Below are 26,240 nucleotides of genomic sequence, written 5' to 3' on the forward strand. Positions count from 1 at the left end.
TTTGCTTGGTTGATTGGTTAGTTTATTGTTCACTGTTTGACCATTGATCATAAAATTTTAGAGCTTGAAAGCACTTTAGACAATATTTGGTCCAAGGCTGCCATTTCACAGTGAGGACATGGGAACCCACAGAAGTGACAGTGCAGGGCTGGAGTGGATACTGAAACATTCTTCAAGATTTCCTTGACTTGTCTGAGCTTAGAAAACAGATGCATCTTTATAATCTTCAGCATTATGGGCAGCACAGTGAAAAGCAAAAGAACTAGGGAAGAAGTTCTCCAAAATATTCCTTTGTCCTAGGTAGATTCACCCTGAAAAGAATACAATTATAGAAGATTTTTTTAGATGTATATTTTAGTTAAGTCATACTCTGAAAATTTGAAATCTTACCCTAAAATTAGTAGAAACTGGTCCATAGATACATTACATTACAATTTCAAAGGATAGAAGATCTGGCTGTCTCAGTCTCTAGAGCATGATGTGACCTTTGATTTCAGGGTTGTAAATTGGAGTTCCATGTTGGATGTAGAGAGCACTTAAAAATAAATATTTTTTAAAAAATGTTTATTTATTTTGAGAGAGAGCCAGGGAGGTGCAGAGAGGGAGAGAGAGAGAATCAGAAGCAGGCTCGGTGCTGTCAGCATAGAGCCCAGCGCAGGGCTCAATCCCACAAACTGTGAATCACGACCCAAGCCAAAACCAAGAGTGAGTCCCTCAATGACTGAGCCACCTAGGTACCACTAAAAGTAAAATCCTAAAAAAAAAAAAACTTTTTTTCAAATGACAGTAAGTTTCAATTTCAAATAATAAGTGAATTACAGCTTTAATTATGTGAAGATAAGTAATTTTCTTTAAGGTCAAATTTCCATAAAGCTAAAGGGTTTAGGTGGCAGGTATATGGGAAAATAGACACTGAAGTCTTCACTAGCATATTTAATTTTCCATTTTTATTTTTTTTATTTTTTATTTTTTTTTAATTTTTTTTTTTTTTCCAACGCTTATTTATTTTTGGGACAGAGAGAGACAGAGCATGAACGGGGGAGGGGCAGACAGAGAGGGAGACACAGAATCGGAAACAGGCTCCAGGCTCTGAGCCATCAGCCCAGAGCCCGACGCGGGGCTCGAACTCACGGACCGCGAGATCGTGACCTGGCTGAAGTCGGACGCTTAACCGACTGCGCCACCCAGGCGCCCCTTCACTAGCATATTTAAAAAGACTGGTTTAGTGGCACCTGACTGAGTCCATAGAGCATGCGATTCTTGATCTTGGGTTGTAAATTCAATCCGCATGTTGGGTGTAGAGATCACTTAAAAATAAAATCTTAAAAATAAATAAAATTTAAAAATAAAATGTTTTTTTTTTTTAATTTATTTATTTTTGAGAGACAGAGAGCATGAGCAGGGGAGGGGCAGAGAGAGAAAGGGAGAGAGAGAGAATCCCAAGCAGGCTTCATGCTGTCAGCATAGAGCACAGTGTGGGGGCTTGATCCTACCAACTGTGAGATCATGACCTGAGCTGAAACCAAGAATCAGACATTTAACTGAATGAACCACTCAGGTGCCCCTAAAATAAAATCTTAAAAAAAAAGTTAATTTTATTTCATTGGATATTCTGGTAATCTCAGCATTAATCTGAAATCCTCCATATTCCTGACCCTGAGACTGAAAATCTCTTAGAATTGTAAAAAGGGGAGAAAATGAATATTTAGAAAGCTACTACCACATGCTGGACACAGTGCTAGGGGTTTAGATGCCCTGTTAGATATTATTGTTTTTATTTTGTGGGTGAGGAATCCCTCATTTGACAGGGCAAAGCAGTTATCCCAGGTCCTACAGTGAGTTTGGTTTGAAAACCCAGGGCTCTTTCTTGGGGCCAACACCATTCTTCACAGGTTGAGGACAGAGTTTGGAGGGATCTTTCCTTGCAGGTAGGTTTTGAAATAACCTGTAAAGTTGTATAAATGTCATACATTTTTATTAAATTTGGGGACCTCAGACCACATGCTACCATTACAGATTTTTAAAACAATATTCCTGATGTTAATTTGTTTTTTTATTATGTACACTTCCTCCCACACAATAACAACAGCGACAACAATAATAATAATGTCATGCTGGCGTGGAAGAGGCTAGAGAATGGTGAGAATTCTGGTTATATTGAGTCTTGAGATCAGAGAACGACTAAGGATGCTTTTACCCCAAAGACTAGGCCTGTGCCTAGGGCACTGAGTGAGCAGTACCCAGCTCATTCTCTCTCTCACTTTACCTTTTGAAAAATGCTAGCATGCATTTGACAGACTGTCAGATGTTTAATGTATCAGGGGAGTAGAATTTAGTAATCTTGAGAGAAATGGAAAAGAATGCATGAAGATCAGCACATCCATGCTCTCCTTGGCTAAATGTTTCTCCTAGGATGAAATGAATATACATGCTCATCCTCACGAGTGGCTTCTAAAATCTGGGTCTTACTTTGTGATAGGGTCTTTTTACCTCAAAGATTCTTGAGGTATTTTTCTTTTTCTTTGTTTTTATCCCAAATGAGCAAATAATGCATGTACATGTTATTGTATTTTTAAAAAACGTAAATAAAAAGCAGAAATACATACATAGTTGTATATATAAAATTCTTCTTCACCCTTATACCCCAATCCTACCCTACACCTTTAATAGTCTGTATTTAGATTTGAAAGAATTTTTAATAAATTGTTTCATAGTGTGCATATTGTTCTATGAACTGTTTTTTTTCTTTTTTACTTAATACTGCATCCTGAACATTTTCCTTGTCTTTATAGCCAACTCCATTGACTCTAATGGCTGCATAGATTTCCCTTGTATGTTTTCCATAATTTATTTTCCTATGGATGGACACTTAGGTTGTAGTGGGGGCTATTATTACAAACAGCTCTGCATTGAATATCCTAACATATGTATATCCACAGGAGGTGGATGAATCGAAGAGTGACCACTTTTTAAATTTTGATAGACACCAATAATATTTTAGAGTACTTGTTTCTGCACATCCTTGAGATCACTAGATATAATCAATATTTTTAAGTTTGAGAATAAAAAGTAACAGTTTACTGTAATTTTCACTGCATTTCTCTCATCACTAGTAAAGCTGAACATATTATAAAGTGCTCAGTATATTTTCTAAGAATTTCTTATTCATGTTGTTTGCTCATGTCTCCATTTGTTTTCATTTTCTTTTAGATTGGTAAGAGTTGATTATATATTATAGATATCAGCTCTTCAGTCTTGTTGATATTACTTAATCTTTGTCATATTGCTCTGTTCATGTTGCTGCACAAGTTGTATGTGTTTTAATGTCTGATCAGTTTTACCAGTCCTTTTTTTTTTAAGATTTTGTCATTTAAGTAATCTCTCCACCAACATGGTATTCGATCTCATGACCCCAAGATCAAGAGTTGCATGCTCCGCTGAACCAGCCAGGTGCCCCTTACCAGTCCTTTTCTTAAGGTTTCTAAGTATTGTACCTTATTTTTTGTATCCCAATATTTTAAAAGTATTCTTTATTTTCTATTTCTTTTAGAGATGTTACTATATTTAGCTCTTTAATCCACCTGGAATTTATTTGGAGGATATAGGATAAAGTAGGGATCTATTCTTTCCCAACACTTTTTTATCACATAGCACATCTTTTTCCTATTAATTTGAAATGCTACCCATAAATATTTACAGTTCTCATATATACTATGGCCTGATTCTAGTCTCCTTTCTTTTTTTATTTGAGAGAGAGAGAGCACGCACACACATGCATAGGTACACACAGAGAGTGGGGAAGGGCAGAGAGAGAAGGAGAGAGAAAATCCCAAGCAGGCTCTGTGCTGTCAGCACTGAGATCATGACCTGAGCCAAAACCTAGAGTCAGATAGATGCTTGACCAACTGAGCCACCCAGGCTCCCTGAGATTGTGTGCTTCTTGATGAACACAGCATCACCAATAAAATAGGAGAAAAATAGTTACCCTGAATCCAATCAAGTCTTGAGATCTGAGTTCAGCTTACAGGACATATAAGGGGGAGGAGGGAACAAATTAAATGACTTCTAAGAAAACAGTGTAAAATGTGAGACTTTCTACAAAGTCTGTCTCTTAAACAGGTAAATGTCATGGGAAAAAAACTGAGGTCAAGTGGATGAGAAGATGTGTGGTAAATGAAAAGAACCTTAAGAGCCATAAAACCAAATGCAATGCATAGTGTCTGGTCTGAACAAACCAGCTATAAATGACATGTTTTGGATAACTGGTGATATTTGAATATGGACTGGGCATTAGGTGATATTAAGGAAAAATTGTTAAATGTTTGGGGTATGATAATAATGCAATGATGTAGAAGAATGGACTTATTCTAGTACTGTGGACTGAATCGTGCCCCACCCCTTCCCAGCCCAATTTATATGTTGAAGCCCTAACCTCTAATGTGATGGTCTTTGGGGATGGGGCCTTTGGGAGATAATTAGGTTTAGATGAGGTCAAGAGGGTGTGGCCTTCATATTTTGATTATCACTCATATAAGAAGTAGAAAAGAGATGGCTCTCTGTGCACCATATGAGGACACAGTTAGAAGGTGGCCATCTGCAAGCCAGGAAACAGAGTCCTCACAAGGAACCAAATCAGCCAGCGCCTTGATCTTAGACTTTCCAGGCTCCAGAACTGTGAAAAATAAATGTCTGTTGTTTAAACCACCCAGTCTCGGGGCACCTGGCAGTCTCAGTCAGTAGAGCATGTGACTCTTGATCTCAGGGTTGTAAGTTTGAGCCCCACATTGGATGATTACTTAAAAATAAAATCTTTAAAAAAAAAACTCAAAAAACCACCCAATCTATAATACTTTGTTATAGCAGCTCAAGTCAACTGATAACTGAAGAATTTATGGATAAAGTATTTGAGTATAAAGCTTTAAAATGGTCTAGTAAGGAGGCACCTGGGTAGCTCAGTCAGCTGAGCATCCCACTCTTGATTTCAGCTCAGGTCGCGATCTTGTGGTTCATTTGGTCAAGCCCCACATCAGACTGTGTGCTTGCTACACAGCACCTCCTTGGGATTCTCTCTCCCTCCCAACCTCCCACTTGTGCATTCTCTCTCTCTCTCTCTCTCTCTCTCTCTCTCACTCAAAATAAACAATTTTTAAAAGTAAATAAAAGTAAAATGGTTCAGTAAGTATATACTCTTTATCTCATTCTATCTATCCATTTACCTATGTATTTACCTATAAAACAACTATGGCAGAATGTTAAGAATTATTGAATCCAGGTAATGGTTATTTCTTTTTTTGTTGTCTTTCTACTTTCTTATGTTTAAAATTTTTCATAATCAAAGCCAATTTTTTCTCTATATTCTCTATATTTTCAAGATTTTATTTTTAAGTAATCTTTACCATGCTCTACTGACTGAGCCAGCCATGTACCCCTATATTCTTACATATTTTAAAATTCTTTCTGTGATTTTGTCTGGGATAGTATTCAATTTCTAGATTAACTTGAAGAAAATTGATATATTTAAATATTGAATTTTTAAATAGGAATTTCTTAAAATACTGATTTTCTGTAATTAAAGGAAAAGGTATAAGAATACCTGGCTGGCCCAGTGGGAAGAGTGTGTGACTCTTCATGTTAGGGTCATGAGATCAAGTCCCACATGGGGTATAGAGATTACTTAAATAAATTAAAACTTAAATATATATATATATATATATATATATATATATATATATATGTATATATACATATGTGTATGTATATATGTATATATATGTATGTATATATGTGTGTGTATATGTATGTATATGTCTTTGAATTTATTTAAGTCCTTCAGTAAATAAACCATGATACATTTATTATGAGCATGATTTTGTGTATTGTTCCTGTATTTTACCACTGTTACTAGGAGAAGGTACAGCCTAATCCATAGGAATGCAAACTTTTTTTCGTTAAACATACACTTCCAGCTTCTTTTGTTCACAAGGGAGATAGTATTTTAAATTACTGTCCAGACTAATTTCAGTTCCTCCTCCTGGCTTCTTACAAGGCCCAGAGGCCTACTGGGGCAAAAGAAATTATACCTATTACTGTCTGACCAAAGCAGAAGCCACTACATCTGGGACACTTTCATTTCCACCAAGGCCCAACAGAACTTTGAAATTAAACTCTTTTCTTTATTTTAGTCTTGAGTTTTGGGCAGTGCAGTCTCTCATCACCTCATTTTTGTAAGTGTAAAGGAGGCTCTTATGAAGATTTATTAACCTTATGTTCACAGTAAGTTCTGGGGGCACCATAAGATTGTGATTTCAGCTATAGTAATTTCCTGCTGTATTTATTTCCAATGGGCTTTTAAAAATTTGAAATATAATAAACATGTTATAGAAGCAAAGATCTGGATGTTAGTTCAGTGAGTTTTAAAATTATATACCCCTGTATAACCACCACTCAAAACAAGATACAGAATCAATGATCCTTATAGAAATACCATCCATGCAATCATAAGCATGATTCCCTGTGTCAAGCCCGTGTCCAGACAATCCCCCATGCCATTCCAATCCATCTGCCACCCTTCCCTTGCCCCTGCTTGCTGCTCTCCACCTCTGACATCCCTTTGGCACTATACCTCAAGTTTCTGAACCTTCCCTCCCACCCAACATGACTGAATGGGATCGGCTCTGCTGGCTCAGGTCTTGGTCCTCTTCCTCAGACATAACTGGGATACAGAATTCGCAGACCCAAGCTGTCCCTGAGTTTGGCCCTTTCTCCTGGCTGCACCCCACCAGGCCTCCTCCCAGGGGGGCTTGGTAGCGGTAGGACAGAGCGTGCTTCAGGTAGGAATCAGCAGAGATAATCAGGTAATGTGAAGCAGCTAATAGCCTCCTTCACCTTCACTACACACATTTGTCTTTCCAGTTGTTGCAGGACAAGAAAGACATCCTTTGTCTGACTCTGCCCTTATCCACACAGTTAGAAGTAAATTAAAGGCATCAATTTCAAGTCACTTCTGTAGCTGTAAAAGTGTAAAAGCAATTTATTCTCTATCTCCTGTTGTGACTGGGAGAATATTCCCTGCAAAGACTTTGGAAGAGAACTGGCTACCAATTCCAATATATTGGGTGATTTTTCTGTCTTTTTGCTACAAATTTTCCTGTCTATGAGGAGGTCCTAGCCTAGTCTTGGTTCTCCCTCTCACACACTGTTTTCCATAGGAGTAGGGAGGGCAGGAAAGAGTAAACACATAGATCTATAGGTTTGGATTTTGTTTGTTTGTTTAAGTTTATTTTGATTTTTTAAATTTTTTTTTAACGTTTATTTATTTTTGAGACAGACAGAGAGAGAGAGAGAGAGCATGAACAGGGGAGGGTCAGAGAAAGAGGGAGACACAGAATCTGAAACAGGCTCCAGGCTCTGAGCTGTCAGCACAGAGCCTGACGCAGGGCTCAAACCTACGGACCCGTGAGATCATGACCTGAGCCGAAGTCGGATGCTTAACCGATTGAGCCACCCAGGCGCCCCTATTTTGAGAGAGAGAGTGAGCACGCGCAAGCAGTGGAGGGACAGAGGGAGAATCCCAAGCAGACTTTGTTTGCACTGTCAGTGCAGCTCCTGACACAGGGCTCGAACTGTGAGATCATGACCTGAACTGAAATCAAGAGTCAGATGCTCAACTGACTGAGCCACCCAGGCAACCCTCACAGATCTATAGTTTTTAATTCTTATATGGTAGGAGGTTTTCACTATCATTTTTTCCCTCTTCAGTGATACTAGAGCACAAATCAACAGATTAAGTTGGTTTCTCCATTAACTTCATTGTTAAATGCAGATTCGAGTGAGTAGTGAATTGCTTTATCCAAAGTTAGGGGCTTTGCAAAGACAAAAACAGCTGAAATGACCCATAACATAGGCAATCAGCTTCTAGAAATTGTCCATAAAAGTGAGTTGTCATTTAATAATATTTCTGGAAAGAAAAATTATGTTTTCACATTTAATAGCTTAATTTTTTTTAGCTTATGCATTATCAAATATATTAAAAAGAACATGTTTCTGACTTAAATCTAGCTGCCAAAATAACGTTAAAATGTATTTGGAAAATCCAAGCGAAGATGGGCGCCTGGGTGGCTCAGTTGGTTAAGCATCCGACTTCAGCTCAGGTCATGATCTCGCAGTTTGCTAGTTCGAGCCCTGCATCAGGCTCTGTGCTAACAGCTCAGAGCCTGGAGCCTGCTTCAGATTCTGTGTCTGCCCCTCCCATGCTCATGCTCTGTCTCTCTCTGTCTCTCTCTGTCTCTCAAAAATAAACGTGTAAAAAAAAAAAAAAAAAAGTAAAAAAAAAAAAAAAAAAGAAAGAAAGAAAAGAAAAGAAACTCCAAGTGAAGAGTTTGCAGATCAAACTTGTCTTTTGGCCACCATGTTCATTTTCTGGACTGTGCTCCACCCTGCTCCATAGTAAACTTTCAAGATGGTAAATCTGATCATATTTTATCAACTACAATGTTCTCACAGCCCCTTGCCCCATTTAGAGAGTCTTGAATTCATCTTCTGGACCATCCTACACATTTATATGAGAGTCATCTTTATTATTATTTTATTTTAGTTTGAAAATGTCAAACCTACAAGTTAACCTAGGGGGGAACCATCTGAGAAAACGTTACAGACATCATGACCTCTATCTCCTAAAAACAGGAACATTTTCCTACATAACCATGATGTCATTGTCAAATTCAGGAAACTTAACATTCCTTGACAATACAATTATCAAATGTTTAGTTCATCTTCACAATTCACCAATTGTCCTAATAATGTCCTTTATAGCATTGGTTTTCCCTGACCCAGGAAGCAATCCTTTTTCTAACAATTAGGCTCAGGATGTGTACTTTTGCAGGAGTTTTCTACTGTGATGGTGCATCCTTGCTGTGTCAGGTAAGGAGGCCCAGGATGACAGTTTGCCTTATTCTGGGTAATTAATGAACTTTGATCACTGGGTTCATTAAGGTGTTGCCTGCCAATTTTTCCCACTATAAAGGTATAACTTTTCCCTTTGTAATTAATAATTTGTGGGGAGATAGTTTAAGACCACAAACTTCCACCCAGTGATTTAGTACACATTGAGGATTCTGAATCAGTTGTTACTATAATGGTACAGACAGTGACTTTCTAATTACGTTCTACATTTATTTATTGGCTTTCTATAGAAAGAGGAGCTTTATTTTCTCTCCTGTGTATGTATGTATGCATTTATGTATGTGTGCATGCATGTATGCATGCATGTGTATCTATGTGTGTATGCATGTATGCATGCATGTAGGTAGGTGGATAGATTATGGATTTACTTCTAGTTTTCTATAATGGATTATAATCCCTTAGTGTCACTATGTATTTTGATGCTCAAATTGTCTCAGATTTGACTAGTGGGTAGCACTTCATATTAGCTTCTGTGTCCTTTTGACATGTCCCCATCAATTTTTTAGTGCTTTCTTACTTTCTGGCACAAGATTTTCGGGGTTTAACTTGTCCTTTCCCTGCCCTGGAGTCAGTTATTCCTCCAAGAAGGTCTAGCTGTCTTTACTGGGTCATAGTATTTATTATTTTTAAAAATTTTTTAATGTTTATTTACTTTTGAGAGAGAGACAGCATGAGCAGGGGAGGGGCAGAGAAAGAGGGAGACACAGAACTGGAAGCAGGCTCCAGGCTCTGAGCTGTCAGCACAGAGCCCAACACGGGGCTCGAACTCATGAACTTTGAGATCATGACCTGAGCCGAAGTCGGACACTTAACCCACTGAGCCACCCAGGTGCCCCTGGTCATGGTATTTAAAAAACACTCAAGGCCTCTGAGAACTGATTCTAGTCTCGTCTACAAAATCTCCTGCGATTTCTTCACTGCCTTGTACGCTCTGCCACATACCCTCTCAGAGTCCCCAAAGTGCCATACTCCCCCATACTCTTGCATTTGCCCATGCTGTAGCATCTTCCTGGAGGCCCTTACCACCACTTTTCTGTGTGGCTAATTCTTAAACGCTTTTTCACAACTATTTAAGTGTTAACTGATGTGTGGTCTTCTCTGACTGCCTTTGAATCCCAGCCTGACCTGTGCTCCTGGTAGCACTCTCTGTCACATGGTAGGAAAATGGCATCTCATTTGTTTTGTTTGGTTTGTTTGGTTTGGTTTGGTTTGGTTTTGAAGTAGCATTTCAGGGTGCCTGAGTGGCTCAGTTAAGCATCCAACTCTTGATTTCGGCTTAGGTCATGATCTCATAGTTGTGAGATGGAGCACCCCATTGGGCTCTGTGCTGGGCATGGAGCCTGCTTAAGATTCTCTCTCTCTTCCCTTTGCCCCTCCCCTGCTTGTGCACTCTCTCCCTCAAAAAAATAAAATATAGTAAAATAAATAGCATTTATTTTTTTAAGTAATATCTACACCCAATGTGGGGGCTCAAACTCACAACCCTGAGATCAAGTGTTGCATACAGTACCAGTTAGGCCAGCCAGGTGCCCCATCTCATTGTTTTAATTTATATTTGCCTGATTATCACTGTAAGTATATTTGATTTCTGTGTGGGAAATAGAAAATAATACTGTTCAAGAAAACAAGAGAACTGGCATTATAAGGCAATGAGGTTTCTATTCTTTGTTGCACTGTTTTTAGTTGAGTCTTCTGTAACCAATTAGTATTAACTAATCTAGAGAAGGTTATAATGCAAGACAATTTGATTATTACTTATAAAAATAACTTCATTAAATAGATAATATATCCACCTCAAAATTCAATATTTTATGTATCCAGATATAGTCTATGCATATTCAAGCACATATCTGTTATTAAATACTCTGTGAGTGGTTCACTTTTATATCTTAAAATGACATAAGAAAACTTACAGAATGAATTTTATAGTTTTTAATGGAGATATGTGTGATTACACTGCAGCCCATAGATTCTAACTCAATATTAGAATAATTTCTCAACATTAATAAATGAATACATTTTCTTTCCTTAAAGAAGTGGCAGAGGGGCGCCTGGGTGGCGCAGTCGGTTGAGCGTCCGACTTCAGCCAGGTCACGATCTCACGGTCCCTGAGTTCGAGCCCCGCGTCGGGCTCTGGGCTGATGGCTCAGAGCCTGGAGCCTGTTTCCGATTCTGTGTCTCCCTCTCTCTCTGCCCCTCCCCCGTTCATGCTCTGTCTCTCTCTGTCCCAAAAATAAATAAAAAACGTTGAAAAAAAAATTAAAAAAAAAAAAAAAAAGAAGTGGCAGAAAGATAATTTATCTTTGGTCACAGGTCTCTCTGCCAGAATGGTTCTGGTACTATATTTTAATTTTCCTAACTACGCAACATACATGGATCATTGTTTCTAATATGTTTTTTTCATTGAGGCATAATCCACAGAACATTATATTAGTTTCAGATGCAAATGTAATGATTCATTATTTGTATATATTGCAAAATCATCACAATAAGTCCAGTTAACACCTGTCACCATATATAGTTACAAAATGTGTTTTTCTTGTGATGAGAACTTTCAAGATTTACTCTCCTAGCTACTTTCAAATATGCAGTAAGGTATTATTAATTAGAGGGGTGCCTGGGTGGCTCAGTTGGTTAAGCATCCCACTCTTGGTTTCGGCTCAGGTCATGATCTCATGGTTGGTGAGTATGAGCCCCAAAGTGGGCACTGTTACTGCAGATCCTGCTTGGGATTCTCTCTCTCTACCTCTCACGCTCTGTCTCTCTCCCTCTCAAAAATAAATAAACTTAAAAAAAAAGGTATTATTAACTGGAGTCATCATGCTGTACATTACATTCCCATGACTTATTTATTTTATAAACGGAAATTGTATTTTTTGACTCCCTTCACCCGTTTTGCCTATCCATGCCACAGGCAACCAGTAGTCTACTCTCTATATTCATGAGCTTGTTTTATTTTGTTTTCATATTCTACATATAAGTGAAATCAGACATATTTATCTTTTCTTATCTAACCTATTTTACTTACTTTAATGTCCTCAAGATCCATCCATGTCAACAGGAAATGGCAAGATTTCATTCTTTTCATGGCTAAGTAATATTCCTTTGTGTGTGTGTGTGTGTGTGTGTGTTGTGTATACATATATATGTATACACACATACATATTCACACAACACACACACACACACACACACACACACACACACATATGTATACATTTTCTTTATCCATCCATCGATGGACACTTAGACTGCTCCCATGTCTTGACTATTGTAAATAATGCTTCAGTGAGCATGAAGGTGCAGATATCTTTTTGAGTTACTGTTTTCACTTTTTTTTTTTTTGGATAAATATTCAGAAGTGCAATTGGTGGATCTTTTGGTAGCTCTACTTATAGTATTTTGAAGAACCTCCATATTGTTTTCCATAGTGGCTGCACCAATTTACATTCCCACCAACAGTACACCAGAGTTCCCTTTTCTCCACATCCTTGTCAACACTTGTTATTTATCGTCTTTTTGATTTTAGCCATTCTGACAGGTGTGAGGTGATACCTCATTGTGGTTTTGATTTGCATTTCCCTGATGATTATTTGATCGTCTCTTCATGTACCCATTGTCTATCTGTTTGTCATCTTTGAAAAAATGTCTCCAGTACATTATTTATTAGTTATTTATTTAAAAATTTTTATTTTTAAGTTATCTCTATATCCAGTGTGCCACTTAAACTTATGATCCTGAGATCAAGAGTCACATGCTCTACCAACTGAAACAGCTAGGTGCCCCTTCAATACATTTTTGAAAGCATTTTCTTTTGCTTTGTTTTCCCCTTGTGTGGCACACAGTATTAATTCACAGGAGGGCCTCATACTTGCCTATATAGACATGAGCAACAAAATCTCAAAATCTGAGCTTTCAGTCTACAAAAAAGGAGAGGAAAGTATGGGTTTAAGCAGAAGAAATGATGAACTGCATATGAGACATGTATGCATGTTGCTTGGAATTATGAGGCTATTTATTTACATCAGGTTAGTAAATACATTCATATATGGCATTTTAAGTCCTTAGGAGTCAAAGTCTGGAAATGTCAGTGATTACAGGCTGCTCTCAGATTAAAGTTAAATAACAGAGCTGGAATGATTTCTAAAGAAACCTTAAAAGTATCCTGAGTGCTTACCTATTTTTAAAAATGGCATTGTAAGAAGATTGGCGTGATATTAAAAATAATTTTCTAGAAACAAGTTTTACTTCCATAAGAGCTTTGATCAAATACCTCATCATGATGAATAAGGCTAATTACACTTGTGGTCCTTGTGAGCTGCTTTTAAAAATTCATGTGCAAACCTCCCAGCACTCCAGTCTCCTGCCTTCCCCTCCAAGACCTTCAAATCACTGTGAGGTTTTCTGCACCCTGCAGAGGCCTGTTTATCATTTACTATGCTATTTTGTTACTTTCCCTGATGTTCTTCCTGCCCTCCCTAAATATATTCTGAATGATTAAAGGCAAAGATTCTCCTGTTTCTTTCCTTTAAATCTTCCACAATACCTAACATATAATAGGCCCTGGAAAACATCTTTTCCCTGATGATCAGATGGCATCACCTGTAAGAGAGTACTGCAGCACAGATCCCAAACAAGAAAGACACCCCTGTGTTGCTATTCTAGGCAGGAACTGAATGTACAGCTTAGTAAACCTACATGTTTTAAAGATGTAGACAATGCTTTTCTACTTTCTTTGCATAAATGTAAAACTGTCGATTGCCCTCTCTTTCAACATTTAGGCTATAAAGGCAATTATCAGGGAATAATGTAAGGCCAACCCAATTAATACATCTACAAAACAGGCTAAATACATTTGTGTGTGTGTGTGTGTGTGTGTGTGTGTGTGTGTAAACACAGACACATATATATTCACTTTTCAAAGTACTATACACCATTTAAGAATACAAAAGGTACAAAGAATGACACAACAGATACCCATGTACCCACTATATCACCTAAGAAATGAAATTTTGAGGGCACCTGGCTAGCTCAGTTGGTGGAACATGCAACTCTTTTTTTTTTTTTTAATTTTTAATGTTTATTTATTTTTGAGAGAGAGAGACAGAGCATGAGTGGGGGAGGGACAGAGAGAGAGGAGACACAGACTCTGAAGCAGGCTCCAGGCTCTGAGCTGTCAGCACAGAGCCTGACGCGGGGCTTGAACTCCTGAATGAGGAGATCATGACCTGAGCTAAAGTCGGATGCTCAACTGACTGAGCCACCCAGGCGCCCCCTTTTTTTTTAATTTTTATTTTTGGGAGATAGAGGATGAGCAGGGGAGGGGCAGAGAGAGAAGGAGACACAGAATCTGAAGCGGGCTCCAGGCTCTAAGCTGTCAGCACAGAGCCCAATGCGGGGTTCGGACTCACAAACCGAACCACAAGATCATGACCTGAGTTGAAGTCGGATGCTTAACTGACATAGCCACCCAGGCGCCCCAGTAAAAAAAATTTTTTTAAAGGGGTGCTTAGGTGGCTCAGCCGGTTAAGCGTGTGACTTCGGCTCAGGTCATGATCTGTTTGTGGGTTCGAGCCCCACATTGGGCTCTGTGTTGACAGCTCAGAGCCTGGAGCCTGCTTCAAATTCTGTCTCCCTCTTTCTCTGCCCCTCCCCTTGCTCGTGCTGTCTCTCAAAATTAAATGTCAAAAAAATTTTTTAAACATGTACGTTCATGTTATTAAAATTCTTGTTGCCCCAGTAGTTCACTGCAGGAGCCTTACAACACACTTCCTCACTGGGATCCTTGGTCTATGGATGGATCTGACTGCAATGCAGCTGTAGCTTTTAGAAGTCCCAGGTCTCAGACTTAGGTCTCAGGCACTACTTTAGGCAGTGGTCTTAGTCTTAACTCTCTACTACACAAAGCCTTTGAGTTGGCCAAAGAACATTCCTGGATGAGCTTCAGGGCAGCCCATGGCTTCAAGGCATGTTTCTGCTTCTGGCCCTGATGGTTTCCTCACTTTCTTATTAAAAGTTAATTTAAAAAAAAGAAAAAAGATGTTTCTTCTCTGTGAAATGGGCATGATGGGGATGTCAATTCTATAGAGCACTATGTAAAGCACTTGGAACACTACTTGGCAAATAATTAGCACCATAACAGGGCTAGATGGTATTCTTTTAACAGTAATTTCTATGTGTTTATTATAGGAAGGTTTTCAAAATTTGGAGTCTAGTATATTATTGGGTCTGCAGCATGTTTACATATTTCACAGTAACTACCAGAAATATTTTTTGTTTTAAATGTTTGTTTGGGTCAGCAATTTACCACTGCACTGTATTTATGTAACTGAACCTCCCTGAAGCCACATAAAGAACATTTGTGTATCTTAGAAAAATGTGGTGTAAGTTTATAAGTATATAAATTTTTGTGTAAGCTCTGATTCAGCAGTTTTAAGTGTAAAATCAGCAAAGGGATCTGGGTCACCAGTCTTCCCTTACTATAAAAAATAGCACAAAATTGCTTAATTTTAAATGTCATGAGGAATTTTGTTTTTATTGGTTAAAAACATGATTGTTTAATGTATATATACATGAATGTACATTAAAGTATTTGGATATTTAAAATATATTTTGTGTGTGTGACCTCATATGCTTGATATAAAAGTTTATAAGTTCAAAGCAGTGTATATTTGCTACTAATTACCAAGATTTTGATCTTGCTGTACTTTTTTCATCAGAATTTCTGGGACACTTCCCAAGTAAACCTATTAACATTCTAGAAAAATAAAAGATAACAGTACACTAAATAAAAGCAATTTGGCAAGCAAACCAGTGTACATTTAATTTACAAAGTTTTTAGTTTAAACAATTCTTAAAATTCTTTCAAAAAGCATATTGAACCATATTTTAAATACATATATTAAATATATAAAACATTGTTTTTCTCCTTTTACTCTTCCCACCCCCCCCGCCCCCGCCAAATCCTAGTGAAATGGATACTGTGTGTGTGGTACAAGGTGCTTTGAACACAGGCTATGCAGGTTTGGTTTGCAATATTTCCTCTAAGTAAAGCAATGTGGATGGAAACATGTAGACAGTTGCATTTATATGCAACTTTGTGAAGCTTCCTATATAGGAATATATTCTTCATATAATTTTTAAATAACTTTTCCTGGCTAAAAAAATGAATCATGCTCATTATAGAAAGTTAGGAGATAAAGGAAAATATGGAAAAGAAAATAAAGATACTGTAATCCTACCATATAGAGGTACCTACTGGCAATAACCTGGTGTGTTTATATCCTGTCTTTTTTCCTAAGTATGCAAAAATATAAACATATACATAAAAATATGATTACATTATTTACAGGATTTGACATCCTGCTTTTTCACTGGATAAAATGGTCCTGAGTTGCTTACCTTTCCCTTTATATGTTCTTAATAAGAATTAGGGCCAATAAAAACTTTCATTGAATGGATATACCATAATGTAAAATAAAAAATGGTATTTCTAATTTTATAGCTTTTAAAGTTTTATTTTATATAAATAAAATTTTATTTTACATAAAACTTTAAAAGCTATAGAATTATAAATATATATAACATTTTTGACAACTGATGCCTCTCAGTATGTAGTTCAACTAGTACGTGGTCTCTTTATGTTTTCATAACTCCTCAAAGGCTGGGAAAAGCCAACAAGTGAGACACTGCACAAGGATACCACACTCTGAACATTTCAGGTCATATCCCAAGGGTCCATTCGAAAGTGATAAAGAGTCTATACCATCACACATGGATAACTGAAGATCTGCTTGTAAAGTCCACATGCTGAACTCCTACAAGCTGTAAAACAGAGTTGATGGGTTTGTGATCCAACCTATTTCTATCACGGTGTATAAAATGGATGTTGTTACCTAGAAGAGAGTAAGAATAAAAGGCAGAAGTTGGCATATAGTATTATTAATCAGATTTATTGCGTATTAGAATAAAGGAAGCAAAAGCAACTTTTAATTAATCCTAAGGGAAAAATTAATTGCCTGGAGTTCATAATATTCTCTATATAATGCTGCAATAATTTTTAATTAAGGTAATAAAGGATGAAAAGGATTATGGTTAAATAAGAGTGATACTTAATGTTTTATGAGATCTAAGGGGAAATATTCTTAAATTATAACCTCTGTTAGGTTTTATTAGATGTAATTAAATAAAATGTCCTGTCAAACAGACAGGAACAATACAGAACATAGATATCAAATGGAAAATCACATCTGTTTCTTAAATGTAATAATGGAATAAGTCACTTGCTTAAAAAAAAATTCACTCTCAAACACTGATTTAATAGGCTATCTGCATTATAACCAGAGACCAAAAGAGGCTGAAAAGCAGGGCATTGAGACTGTTAAGACCTCCACAACAAACCTTTTATCTGCTCAAATAAAAAAAAACCCATAATTTATAGGTCTAGATCTTTTTACTTTGATTCTTAGACTCAAAGCCAGATGTTGAACTTAAAACATTAGATTAGCTTTTTTTATTTCAACCTACAGCTGAAATTCTGTAATTCTTTGCATGTGTGTTTTTTCTTTTCAAATTTTTATTTAAATTCTAGTTAGTTAACATATAGTACAATATTGGTTTCAGGAGTAGAATTCAGTGATTCATCACTTACATGCAACACCCAGTGCTCATCACAAGTGCCTTCCTTAATACCTTTCACCCATCTAGTCCATCCGCCCCCCCCACCTTCCTCCATCAACCGTCATGATTAATTATAAGAGGCATGTTCTCTGCATTATACTTAACTGTTGTCTATAGTATCACTGTAGATTTAATATCATGAATTGGCTTATTATCAAATAAGGCAAAATGAAATACTGGGTTAACTGTGATAGATTTGTGTAAATAAGTCACCAAGCTCTTTCCTTAGAGGAGCTACACTCCTTCCAGCAGAGAGTATCAAAATATTCTCTTTATTGAGTATGTTCCAGTGATGAACTCCGTGTGCTCATCACTCTTACACACCTGAACATGTGGTCACATGATACTGAGACAATGGAGATGAGGGGCTCACAACAGGTTGGATGATGGAAACAAGCCATCCAAAACTATGGCTCAATGTCATTGAGGATAATCTATAGGACTCAGTCTCATAAAACAGGGCTTCTCTTCTGTCTGGTCTAACTGGTGTAAATTCACAAGAGAGGGAAAGAGATTGAATGACAGGTTTTAGCTAGCTAAAGTACTCTAACTGCAGAAAGCCAAAAAGCCATAATGTTTGGTCAAAAGCCTCCTTCTAAAGACTTTTAGACATCTGGAGTTTATTAAAGTAAAATTTTATAACTTCTAGAAGCTATGCTCACTATTGTGGGCAGTTTCAAAGAGGAAGAACTAAGAAAAATCTACTTAGTGCCTGTCCCTGACTACAATACTTGAACATGGTAGAGATCCAGTGGTCAACCAGTTAGCAATGTGGAGCCAAAGAAATTTCAGGTATTCCAATCAATAAAGCTACTAAAACTATGTGGCTTACAATAATTGTTACTGAATGAGCTGACTTGCCTTCTGACACTAAGCAAGTCTTCTAGCCTTATTAGATACGAGTAACTGGATTGATTCTTCTATTGACGCCCCCTCCCCCCCCCAAAAAAAAGGCAGGGTGGGGGGAAAGCTTGAGGATTTTCTCTTATGTGGAAATGTTCACTTCCATGAACTTCTTATTTTATTTATTTTTATTTATTTTTTAAGAGAGAGAGAATATGCACAAGCTGGGAGAGGGGTTGGGGGAGGAGGGCGGGGGAGAGAGAGAGAGAGAGAGAGAGAGAGAGAGAGAGAGAGAATCTTAAGCAGGTTCCACGCTTAGTGCAGACCCCAATGCGGGACTCAGTCCCACAATCTTGGGACTACAACCTGAGCCGAAGTCAAGAGTCAGATATTCAACTGTCTGGACCACCCAAGTGCCCCTCCATGAACTTTTTAAACAGTTTTATAGCCATATACAATTCACCAAACCACCACTGACTTTCCTATCTCAAATACTGAAATCACTCAGGCACAGAATGATGGGCACATTACATCCAATAAACAGACACAAAATACACAGAAGCCTTTAAAAACAAAAGATGCCCCCTGCCCCCTATAAGCACAGAATGGGGACTATTACAATGTCAAATTGCCATTTTTACATGGTATCTATTTTTTTTTTTTTTTTTTTTAATTTTTTTTTTCAACGTTTATTTATTTTTGGGACAGAGAGAGACAGAGCATGAACGGGGGAGGGGCAGAGAGAGAGGGAGACACAGAATCGGAAACAGGCTCCAGGCTCTGAGCCATCAGCCCAGAGCCTGACGCGGGGCTTGAACTCCCGGACCGCGAGATCGTGACCTGGCTGAAGTCGGACGCTTAACCGACTGCGCCACCCAGGCGCCCCTCATGGTATCTATTTTATGAAGAAACTGGGTGGCCTCTTAACTTCTAAAAGGCACAAAAAGCATACTACTGGAATTGCACTTTGATGCTTACCTGGACCTAAAATGAGGGTTCCACCTTGCTGAGCAGGGTCTCCTTGAAAATCAAAAAGAGGGCCAGTCACTGCCCTCCACAGGCTCTGAATGCTTCCCGAAAGTACATTTGATTTTATATGGGGACTCTTTCCTGAAATGTTGGGAATTGTCTTTAGATATTATCATTTTATGTTCAATTAGATATCAGAAGATAATGTTAGTACTTCTGTAAAACATTCACTCTCTCTTTCTGAAGTATAGTTGACACAGAATATACATTAGCTTGGGGTATATAACAGCAATTCCATAGGTCTGTAGTTGGGCTGTGCTCACTACAAGTGTAGCTGCCATCTGTCATCATCCAAAGCGATTGAAACACCATTGACAATATTCCCTATGTTGTACCTTTCATTGCTATGACTTATTAATTCTATAACTGGTAGCCTGTACGTCCCAGTCCCCTTCACCCACTTTTGCCCATCCCCCTCTAAAACATTCTCTTTCTTGTGTGTTATCTTACTTTCAAGTTATCTTTTTTTCTTCCTTCAAGGAAAGGTTTCTCAGCCTTTCACTATTGACATTTTGGAGCACACAAGTCTTTGTCCTGTGCAACATACGATGTTCAGCAGCATCACTGCCCTGTGCACCCACTAGATGCCATAGCACCATTCACCAAGTTGTGACAACCAAAAATGTCTTCACACAATACCAAATGTCCCCTGATCGAGAACTACTACTTTAAAGGAAGAAGTCATGATATATCCCAATGCCACAGAAGAATGTCAGCTACAGACTTCTCAAATCGGTAGTGCTTTCCCTTTTCTCTTTAAAGGTTTTATTTTTAAGTAATCTCCACACTCAACATGGAGCTCGAACTCATAACCCCAAGATCAAGAGTCACATGCTCTACTGACTGAGCTGGCCAGGCGCCCCAGTGCTTTCCCTTTTAATACCCCATTTATCCTCTTTTGAGTCTCTCACCTACTATAAGTAACTACACTCCTTTTCAAGAGACACTGTGGCACAGACTATTATATGCTGGCAAAACCCATTTCCTCTTTCTGGGCCCACAGCTAAATTTCCTGGCAGTTTCGTATGGCCACGTGACTATGTTCTAACCCCTGAATAAAATGATTTGGGCCATTTCCAGGCCAACTCCTTAAAACCTCCCACAAGTGATTCTCCATATTCCCTCTACATTCTTGGAAGCCTTGGGTTGAAAATGACAGAGCCACAAGATGGAAGAGGCCTCAGTCCTTCCTACTGTGTTCCTGTTGGTATTGCTGCTTGGAGGAGAGACATCTGAATAGATACACCCATCTTGAAATTACCAGAAAAAGAACTAATCTTCTACTGTGTTATGCTACTGAGACTTTGGGAGTTCTCTGTAACAACAGCTACTCCAGCCACCTTTCCATCTCTCCTTGGCTGTCAGTTTTTCAGTCTCCTTTCCCACTGTGACTAATACTTCCCTTCCACTCCCACTGAGTAAAGGGACTCAGTCTCTTTACCCTTCTTGTAACTTATCTTTCTCCTATCCTTGCCTTTTATGTTTTGCTTTTGGCTTATTATTTACACTGCCTTTGACCTGCCTGAATTCCTAGTATTTCCAAATACCTATTATTTCCCTTCATCTCTACGACTCTTTTATTTGTTTCATGTTTCCATTATGATGGACACTGATGTTACCAAAAAACAAATACAGGCTCATTAGCTTAGAGACATGAGTAAAAGACTGGTTTACTGGTTTATAGGATTCTCTATCTAAAATAAATATTCAGAAATCCAAACTATTTCTTCAGGTCCAAAGATGGGGTCATTTAATATTTCTGAAACTTTAGAAATTCAATTGAAGGAGATTCCATGACCTAGAATTCGACAGTCTTTGCTTCAAACACGATCTAATTTTGCCCATTTGAATTTAGTTCATATGTATAAAACTCCTGTTTTTCAGTTTTCTACAAACCCATTATTTCCTGGCATGTAAGGGCTTTATTTTCTTATTTTGTCTTTATAAAATGTCCATTAACTTAAAATTATAATCTTATTTTTTAGTGTCCTAATTTCCAAGTAGGACTATTCTGAGACTTATGCTTTTTCAGAGAGGAACTTGTAAAAGATGATCTTATGAGAAAATAATGTTTTCTGGTTGGAAATACAGTACTTTAACACAGGTCAGAAGAGTTTAAAAGATTTAAATATACCTTATCTAATAACTACAAGCATAAGTTTTGTTTCAAATTCATCTGTTTTCTTTTCAATTCTGTATTTTTATTGTGCCTGCGAATGGTGAGGTGTTACTAAGATGAAGCTCACAGTTTAGATCTAAAGTGCTAAATGATAAACAGAACTTACACACACTGGGACTATTATAACACAGAAAACAGTCTACCAATAAGTAAGGCTCACAATCTATACATTGCAATTTCCTATACCAAGGAGAAAAAAGGAAATAGTAAACTCTGTTTATGATAGCTCATTATTAGTTTTAATAAAATTTAGGTTGCTTTTTTGAAAAAACATCAGTAAAGCAATCGTATCAACTCTATGTCATAAATAGCTCCTGACCCATCCCCTCCTCTTCATCTCCATTTTCTGCCCGAGCACTTCTTTCTAGTCTATTGCTACACCCTACTATAACTGTATCAGTGGCTCTGGCTTGGCAAGTTCTAAATACTCCACCACAATGGACACATGGCTATCACTTCTCTACCTAAAATGCTTGTGTGACATCCCTACTGCCTCCAGAGCAAATCCAAACTCCTTGGCTGGTCACCCCAGACTCAGTCTGAAATGGCCAACACCTGTCCCCTGGCTCACACCAATTCCTCAACTGGCTCCTAGACTCTGGCATGATGCAGGGATCTGCACTTCTCCAAGGGCCACAGTTTTTCATGCCCATGTGCTTTTGCATGTGCTTTCTGTCAGCAGCACCCTTCTCCAGACTCATCTCACCCAGCTAACTCCTTTAAGAGTAGGCTTACGGGGCGGGGCGCCTGGGTGGCTCAGTTGGTTAAGCTCAGGTCATGATCTTGCAGATCACAAATTTGAGCCCCGCATCTGGCTCTGTGCTGACAGCTCGGAGCCCGAAGCCTGCTTTGGATTTTGTGTCTCCCTCTCTCTCTGTCCCTCCCCTGCTCGTGCTCTGTCTGTCTCTCTCTCAAAAATAAATAAGCATTAAAAAAAAAAATTGAAAAAGAAAAAAGAGTGGGCTTAGGTGACACCTCCTCTGGAGAAGCCTTCCCAGATTCTTCTCTGCCCTCATATTTCTGGTAATGATATTCTCCTTACATGTTTTCTAGTACAAGCCCTTAAATTGTAATCAGCTGTTCGCTTCTGTTTCCTAGAGAAGAGTATGAGTTTCAGGATGGCAGGGGCTGTTTATCACTGTTCTTCTGGGAGCATCCACCAAAGTGGGGATTACTGACAAGAGCGCAACAATATATTTTGAGAGTGAATGATTTGAGTTTGAGTTCTCTCATTTGGCATTTTTTTTTAATTAAAAAAAATTTTTTTATTGATTTTTGAGAGAAAGAAAGAGAGAGAGAACAGGGGAAGGGCAGAGAGAGAGGGGAGACATAGAATCTGAAGCAGGCTCCAGGTTCTGAGCTGTCAGCACAGAGCCCAATGGGGGGCTTGAACTCACGACCACGAGATCATGACCTGAGCCAGAGTTGGACACTTAATTGACTGAGCCACCCAGGCACCCCTTCTCATTTGGCATTTTAGAAGCCACATTCTTTCCACCTAAAACACACAGCAATGGTTCACCTAAAGCTGATGAAGCTCTGTTAATTATAAAGAATTGTGCTAAGGGCAGGGAATATGGACCACATAACAATGAATAAAATTTCAAATTCTTCAAATAACCATAGTATCTGCACACCTTAATCACTAATAGAGTATATATAAAGTACAAGGTGCTATTAAAGTACAATGAGGGAAGCAATAACTTCTGCTTGAAGGGCCCCTTTGAGATGGGCTTCAATGAAAACAGATTTCATCAATTAAAGAACATATACTATTCAAAGCTATGGTGTTGAAGTAGCAAAATATATGAACTCAAGCAATATTATTTTTTCATTGAATTACAAAAGTAAAATGTACTTACTGTTAGGGGTGCCTGGGTGGCTCAGTCAGTTAAGCATCCAACTCTTGACTTCAGATCAGGTCATGATCTCACAGTTGGTTCAAGACATCGAAGCCCACTTCAGGCTCTGCCCTGATGGCTTGGAGCCTGCTTGGGATTCTCTCTCTCCCTCTCTCCCTACCCCTCCTCTACTCACACATGTGCTATCTCTTTCTCAAAATAAATAAACATTAAAAAAAAAATGTACTCCCACTGTTAAAAGCACAAAAGCCACTTTTCTAACTTCTATACCCTGGGGTAAGCATGGCAGTATCTTTTAAAACCTTTTTCATTACACACACATATACATACTCTTGATCTTTATGAAAATGGTTTTTATTTCCACAAAAACAGAATCAAACCAAAAACAGTGTTCTGCAACTTGCTTTCTTCACTCCTTTGGTACTTCACAGCTTTCTATGTCATTACACCTAGGAAATGAATCCTTGAGAATCTGGTGTATCTGGCCCACTTACTAGAATCCTAAAAACCAGCCTGATTTATGAGTTTACCATTCGTTTCTCTATGCATACATACACAAATGTAAAATACACCACCGGCATTTTCTGATGGGACGTGTCATGTCTTACCTGAAGGGGCAATTTCTTCACCTCTTTTCATTCCTAATTTTTTATAAATTTCTCTCTCAGGATCAACATAGATTTCATGAGAATACCCAGTCAGTTTGCAGAAAGGCTAAAAAAAGATAATATTTGGAATTTGTATTAGTAAAAATGAGAGAGAAAAGTAATGATAACCTATCTTTATTTTTGTAAATTTAATCTACACTTAGTTGTTCAAATAAAATAATTTTTATGTCTGAAACTGATTTAATCTGTTGGTTTCGCAATTTCTGATGATACCTTTACCTCAATATGATGGTAGGATGACTGTCCAATCACTATAAGGGTGACATTTGCTTCCTTTAGGAGAAAAAAAGGACAGGTACATATTACCAGAAATTATATATATTTTATAAAACTCTTTATTCAACTCTTTTGTTCCATTTTAATGCCACCTATAGGCTTCTAGAAGAATGAAATAAACAGCAAAATTGAATCAAAATAAAGAAATGTATGCTAAAATGTTCAGTTAATTCAGTTGGTCTTTTGCCAAGAAAGAACTTCAAAATAACATAGCCAATAATTCTTTCCTCTCCCCAAAGACATACATTAAAAAAGAATAAAGATTATTGGAGGGTTTTTAAAAATCAGACAATTTTACTTTTTCACATCCCAATTACTAATGACTGAGGGAAACAGATCTTAGTTTTATAAAGGTTGCCCAATTTTTTCACTCAAAAATTCACCTGGGGACATATGTATATGTATCTGAAAAAAAGCTTCTATGTGGATGTCCCAGGAATGTGGAAAGCGCATCCTAACAAATACAAATGTTCACCTTTAAGATATATTAGTATTTTCGCATAGTCAACAACTATTTGCAGTGCTCTTATTACAAAAATAAAGGGAATAAAATAGCAATAATTTCTAGCATTTGTGTTTTTGGTCATTATCATTCAACATTTACAAATAAGTTACTAACATCTAAATTATTATGATTAGTACATATTAGCAGGCAGTACATAGAAAAGTAAAGCAGGACAAAAATATATCTCTAACCTCTGTCTACTTTTTGAAAGTGTTGGGAGAGATGTGCGGGAAGGTGATAATATGGGTTTGTGAGAGTCTGTTCTGGAGATGTGTCATACTCACCACACCTCGCTTCTTAATAAATGACAGGTGACTTTCACAAGGTCGCCCTGAGGCAAGGCACACTGCTGCTCACTCTCAGGAAACTTACTTGTAAGAAACTCTTGGGGATTTTGGCCAGATCTTCTACGTATTCCTTGCAGATGTAACACAGGAAATGCTGAAATCCCAACACGGCAAAAAGGGCAAGTTAGCAACTATAAAAGACCAAGTACTTTGTTACTCATGACGCCACTCGAGGTGGACAGAAAAAGGTGTGAAGGGCGCTCGAGGTGCATTAAAATTGGGCCGCACCCGCTCTTAGGCCTCGTTTGCTGGGAGAATGTACTTGGCTTGGAGGGCTATTTTTCCATTCCTATTAAAGGAAGCCAGAAGGGCAGTTCGTATTCCGGAAGCCTCTCTACTGACCAGCAATGGGGATGGCCACGCCCAGGGAGACCTCACTCTTGGGCCTTGAACCTTCTCAGGGACCCGATGTCCCCCAGCCGAAGCTACAGAAGCAACCTCCATCCCAGCCTGCCGCAAGGTCCCTGCTCTGGGCCGCCCCTCTGCCTGCGCTCACCCTCACGAAGACCACGATAACCCGGCGCTCCCGAAACAGCGCGCCGAACGGCACCTGCCTCCCGGAGGCGTCCAGCACAGACAGCTCGGCCACTGTGGCGGCCAGGGGCTGCCCGCGCTCGGGGCCGCTAGGGACTGCGGCCGGGGCGGCGCGGCCGCTGACCTGCCGCGTTACCGGGGCGAGGGCAAGGTCGGCCATCGCGCCCAGCATCTGCCCGGCCGGCCAGGGATCGCGCCCACGGGGCTCAGGCTGATCGCATAGGCTGTGCCAGACGGGTCGAGGCCGATCAGAGTGCACCCGGCGGAGCAATTCGGGACTGGGGATGGGACGCAAGGCTGGGCGGGACTCAGGGCGGAGCGGGGCAGGACGCACGGGGCGGAGCTGCGTGGGGTCCC

At 38.6% G+C, this 26,240-nt stretch overlaps 1 protein-coding gene across 8 annotated transcripts; it reads right to left on the minus strand.

The window, feature by feature from the left end:
* On the minus strand, positions 1-26,237 carry PRXL2C (peroxiredoxin like 2C). 8 transcript variants are annotated; one of them, XR_006710317.1, is made up of 7 exons: positions 25,846-26,217; positions 25,375-25,443; positions 24,441-24,494; positions 24,162-24,267; positions 19,462-19,593; positions 16,363-16,856; positions 1-311 (listed from the first exon to the last, which is right to left on the minus strand). XR_006710317.1 is itself a non-coding variant. In XM_045469264.1 (7 exons), the coding sequence occupies exons 1-7, from the start codon at positions 26,053-26,055 to the stop codon at positions 307-309; spliced, it is 573 nt and encodes a 190-aa protein (XP_045325220.1). In that variant the 5' UTR covers positions 26,056-26,231; the 3' UTR covers positions 1-306. The 8 variants fall into 8 exon arrangements, 7 of the variants coding, with proteins under 7 accessions (XP_045325220.1, XP_045325215.1, XP_045325217.1 ...); XM_045469264.1 differs by lacking the exon at positions 16,363-16,856 and adding an exon at positions 17,965-18,123 and having other exon boundaries at positions 26,008-26,231; XM_045469259.1 differs by lacking the exon at positions 16,363-16,856 and adding an exon at positions 17,965-18,123 and having other exon boundaries at positions 25,846-26,224.
* Between the last annotated feature and the right edge of the window lie 3 nt (positions 26,238-26,240).

This window comes from Leopardus geoffroyi, chromosome D4 (genome assembly GCF_018350155.1).
Source record: "Leopardus geoffroyi isolate Oge1 chromosome D4, O.geoffroyi_Oge1_pat1.0, whole genome shotgun sequence".
NCBI lineage: Eukaryota > Metazoa > Chordata > Mammalia > Carnivora > Felidae > Leopardus > Leopardus geoffroyi.

What these genes read in the sequence shown, in the direction of transcription:
- PRXL2C (XM_045469259.1), bottom strand. Translation starts at nt 26,055, where the DNA reads ATGCTGGGCGCGATGGCCGACCTTGCCCTCGCCCCGGTAACGCGGCAG. An exon ending in TTATCGTGGTCTTCGTGAGG is followed by an intron (nt 25,444 to 25,845) that starts GTGAGCGCAGGC and finishes TTGGGATTTCAG; the next exon opens with CATTTCCTGTGTTACATCTG. An exon ending in AACCCTCATTTTAGGTCCAG is followed by an intron (nt 18,124 to 19,461) that starts GTAAGCATCAAA and finishes AATTTACACCAG; the next exon opens with TTAGACCAGACAGAAGAGAA.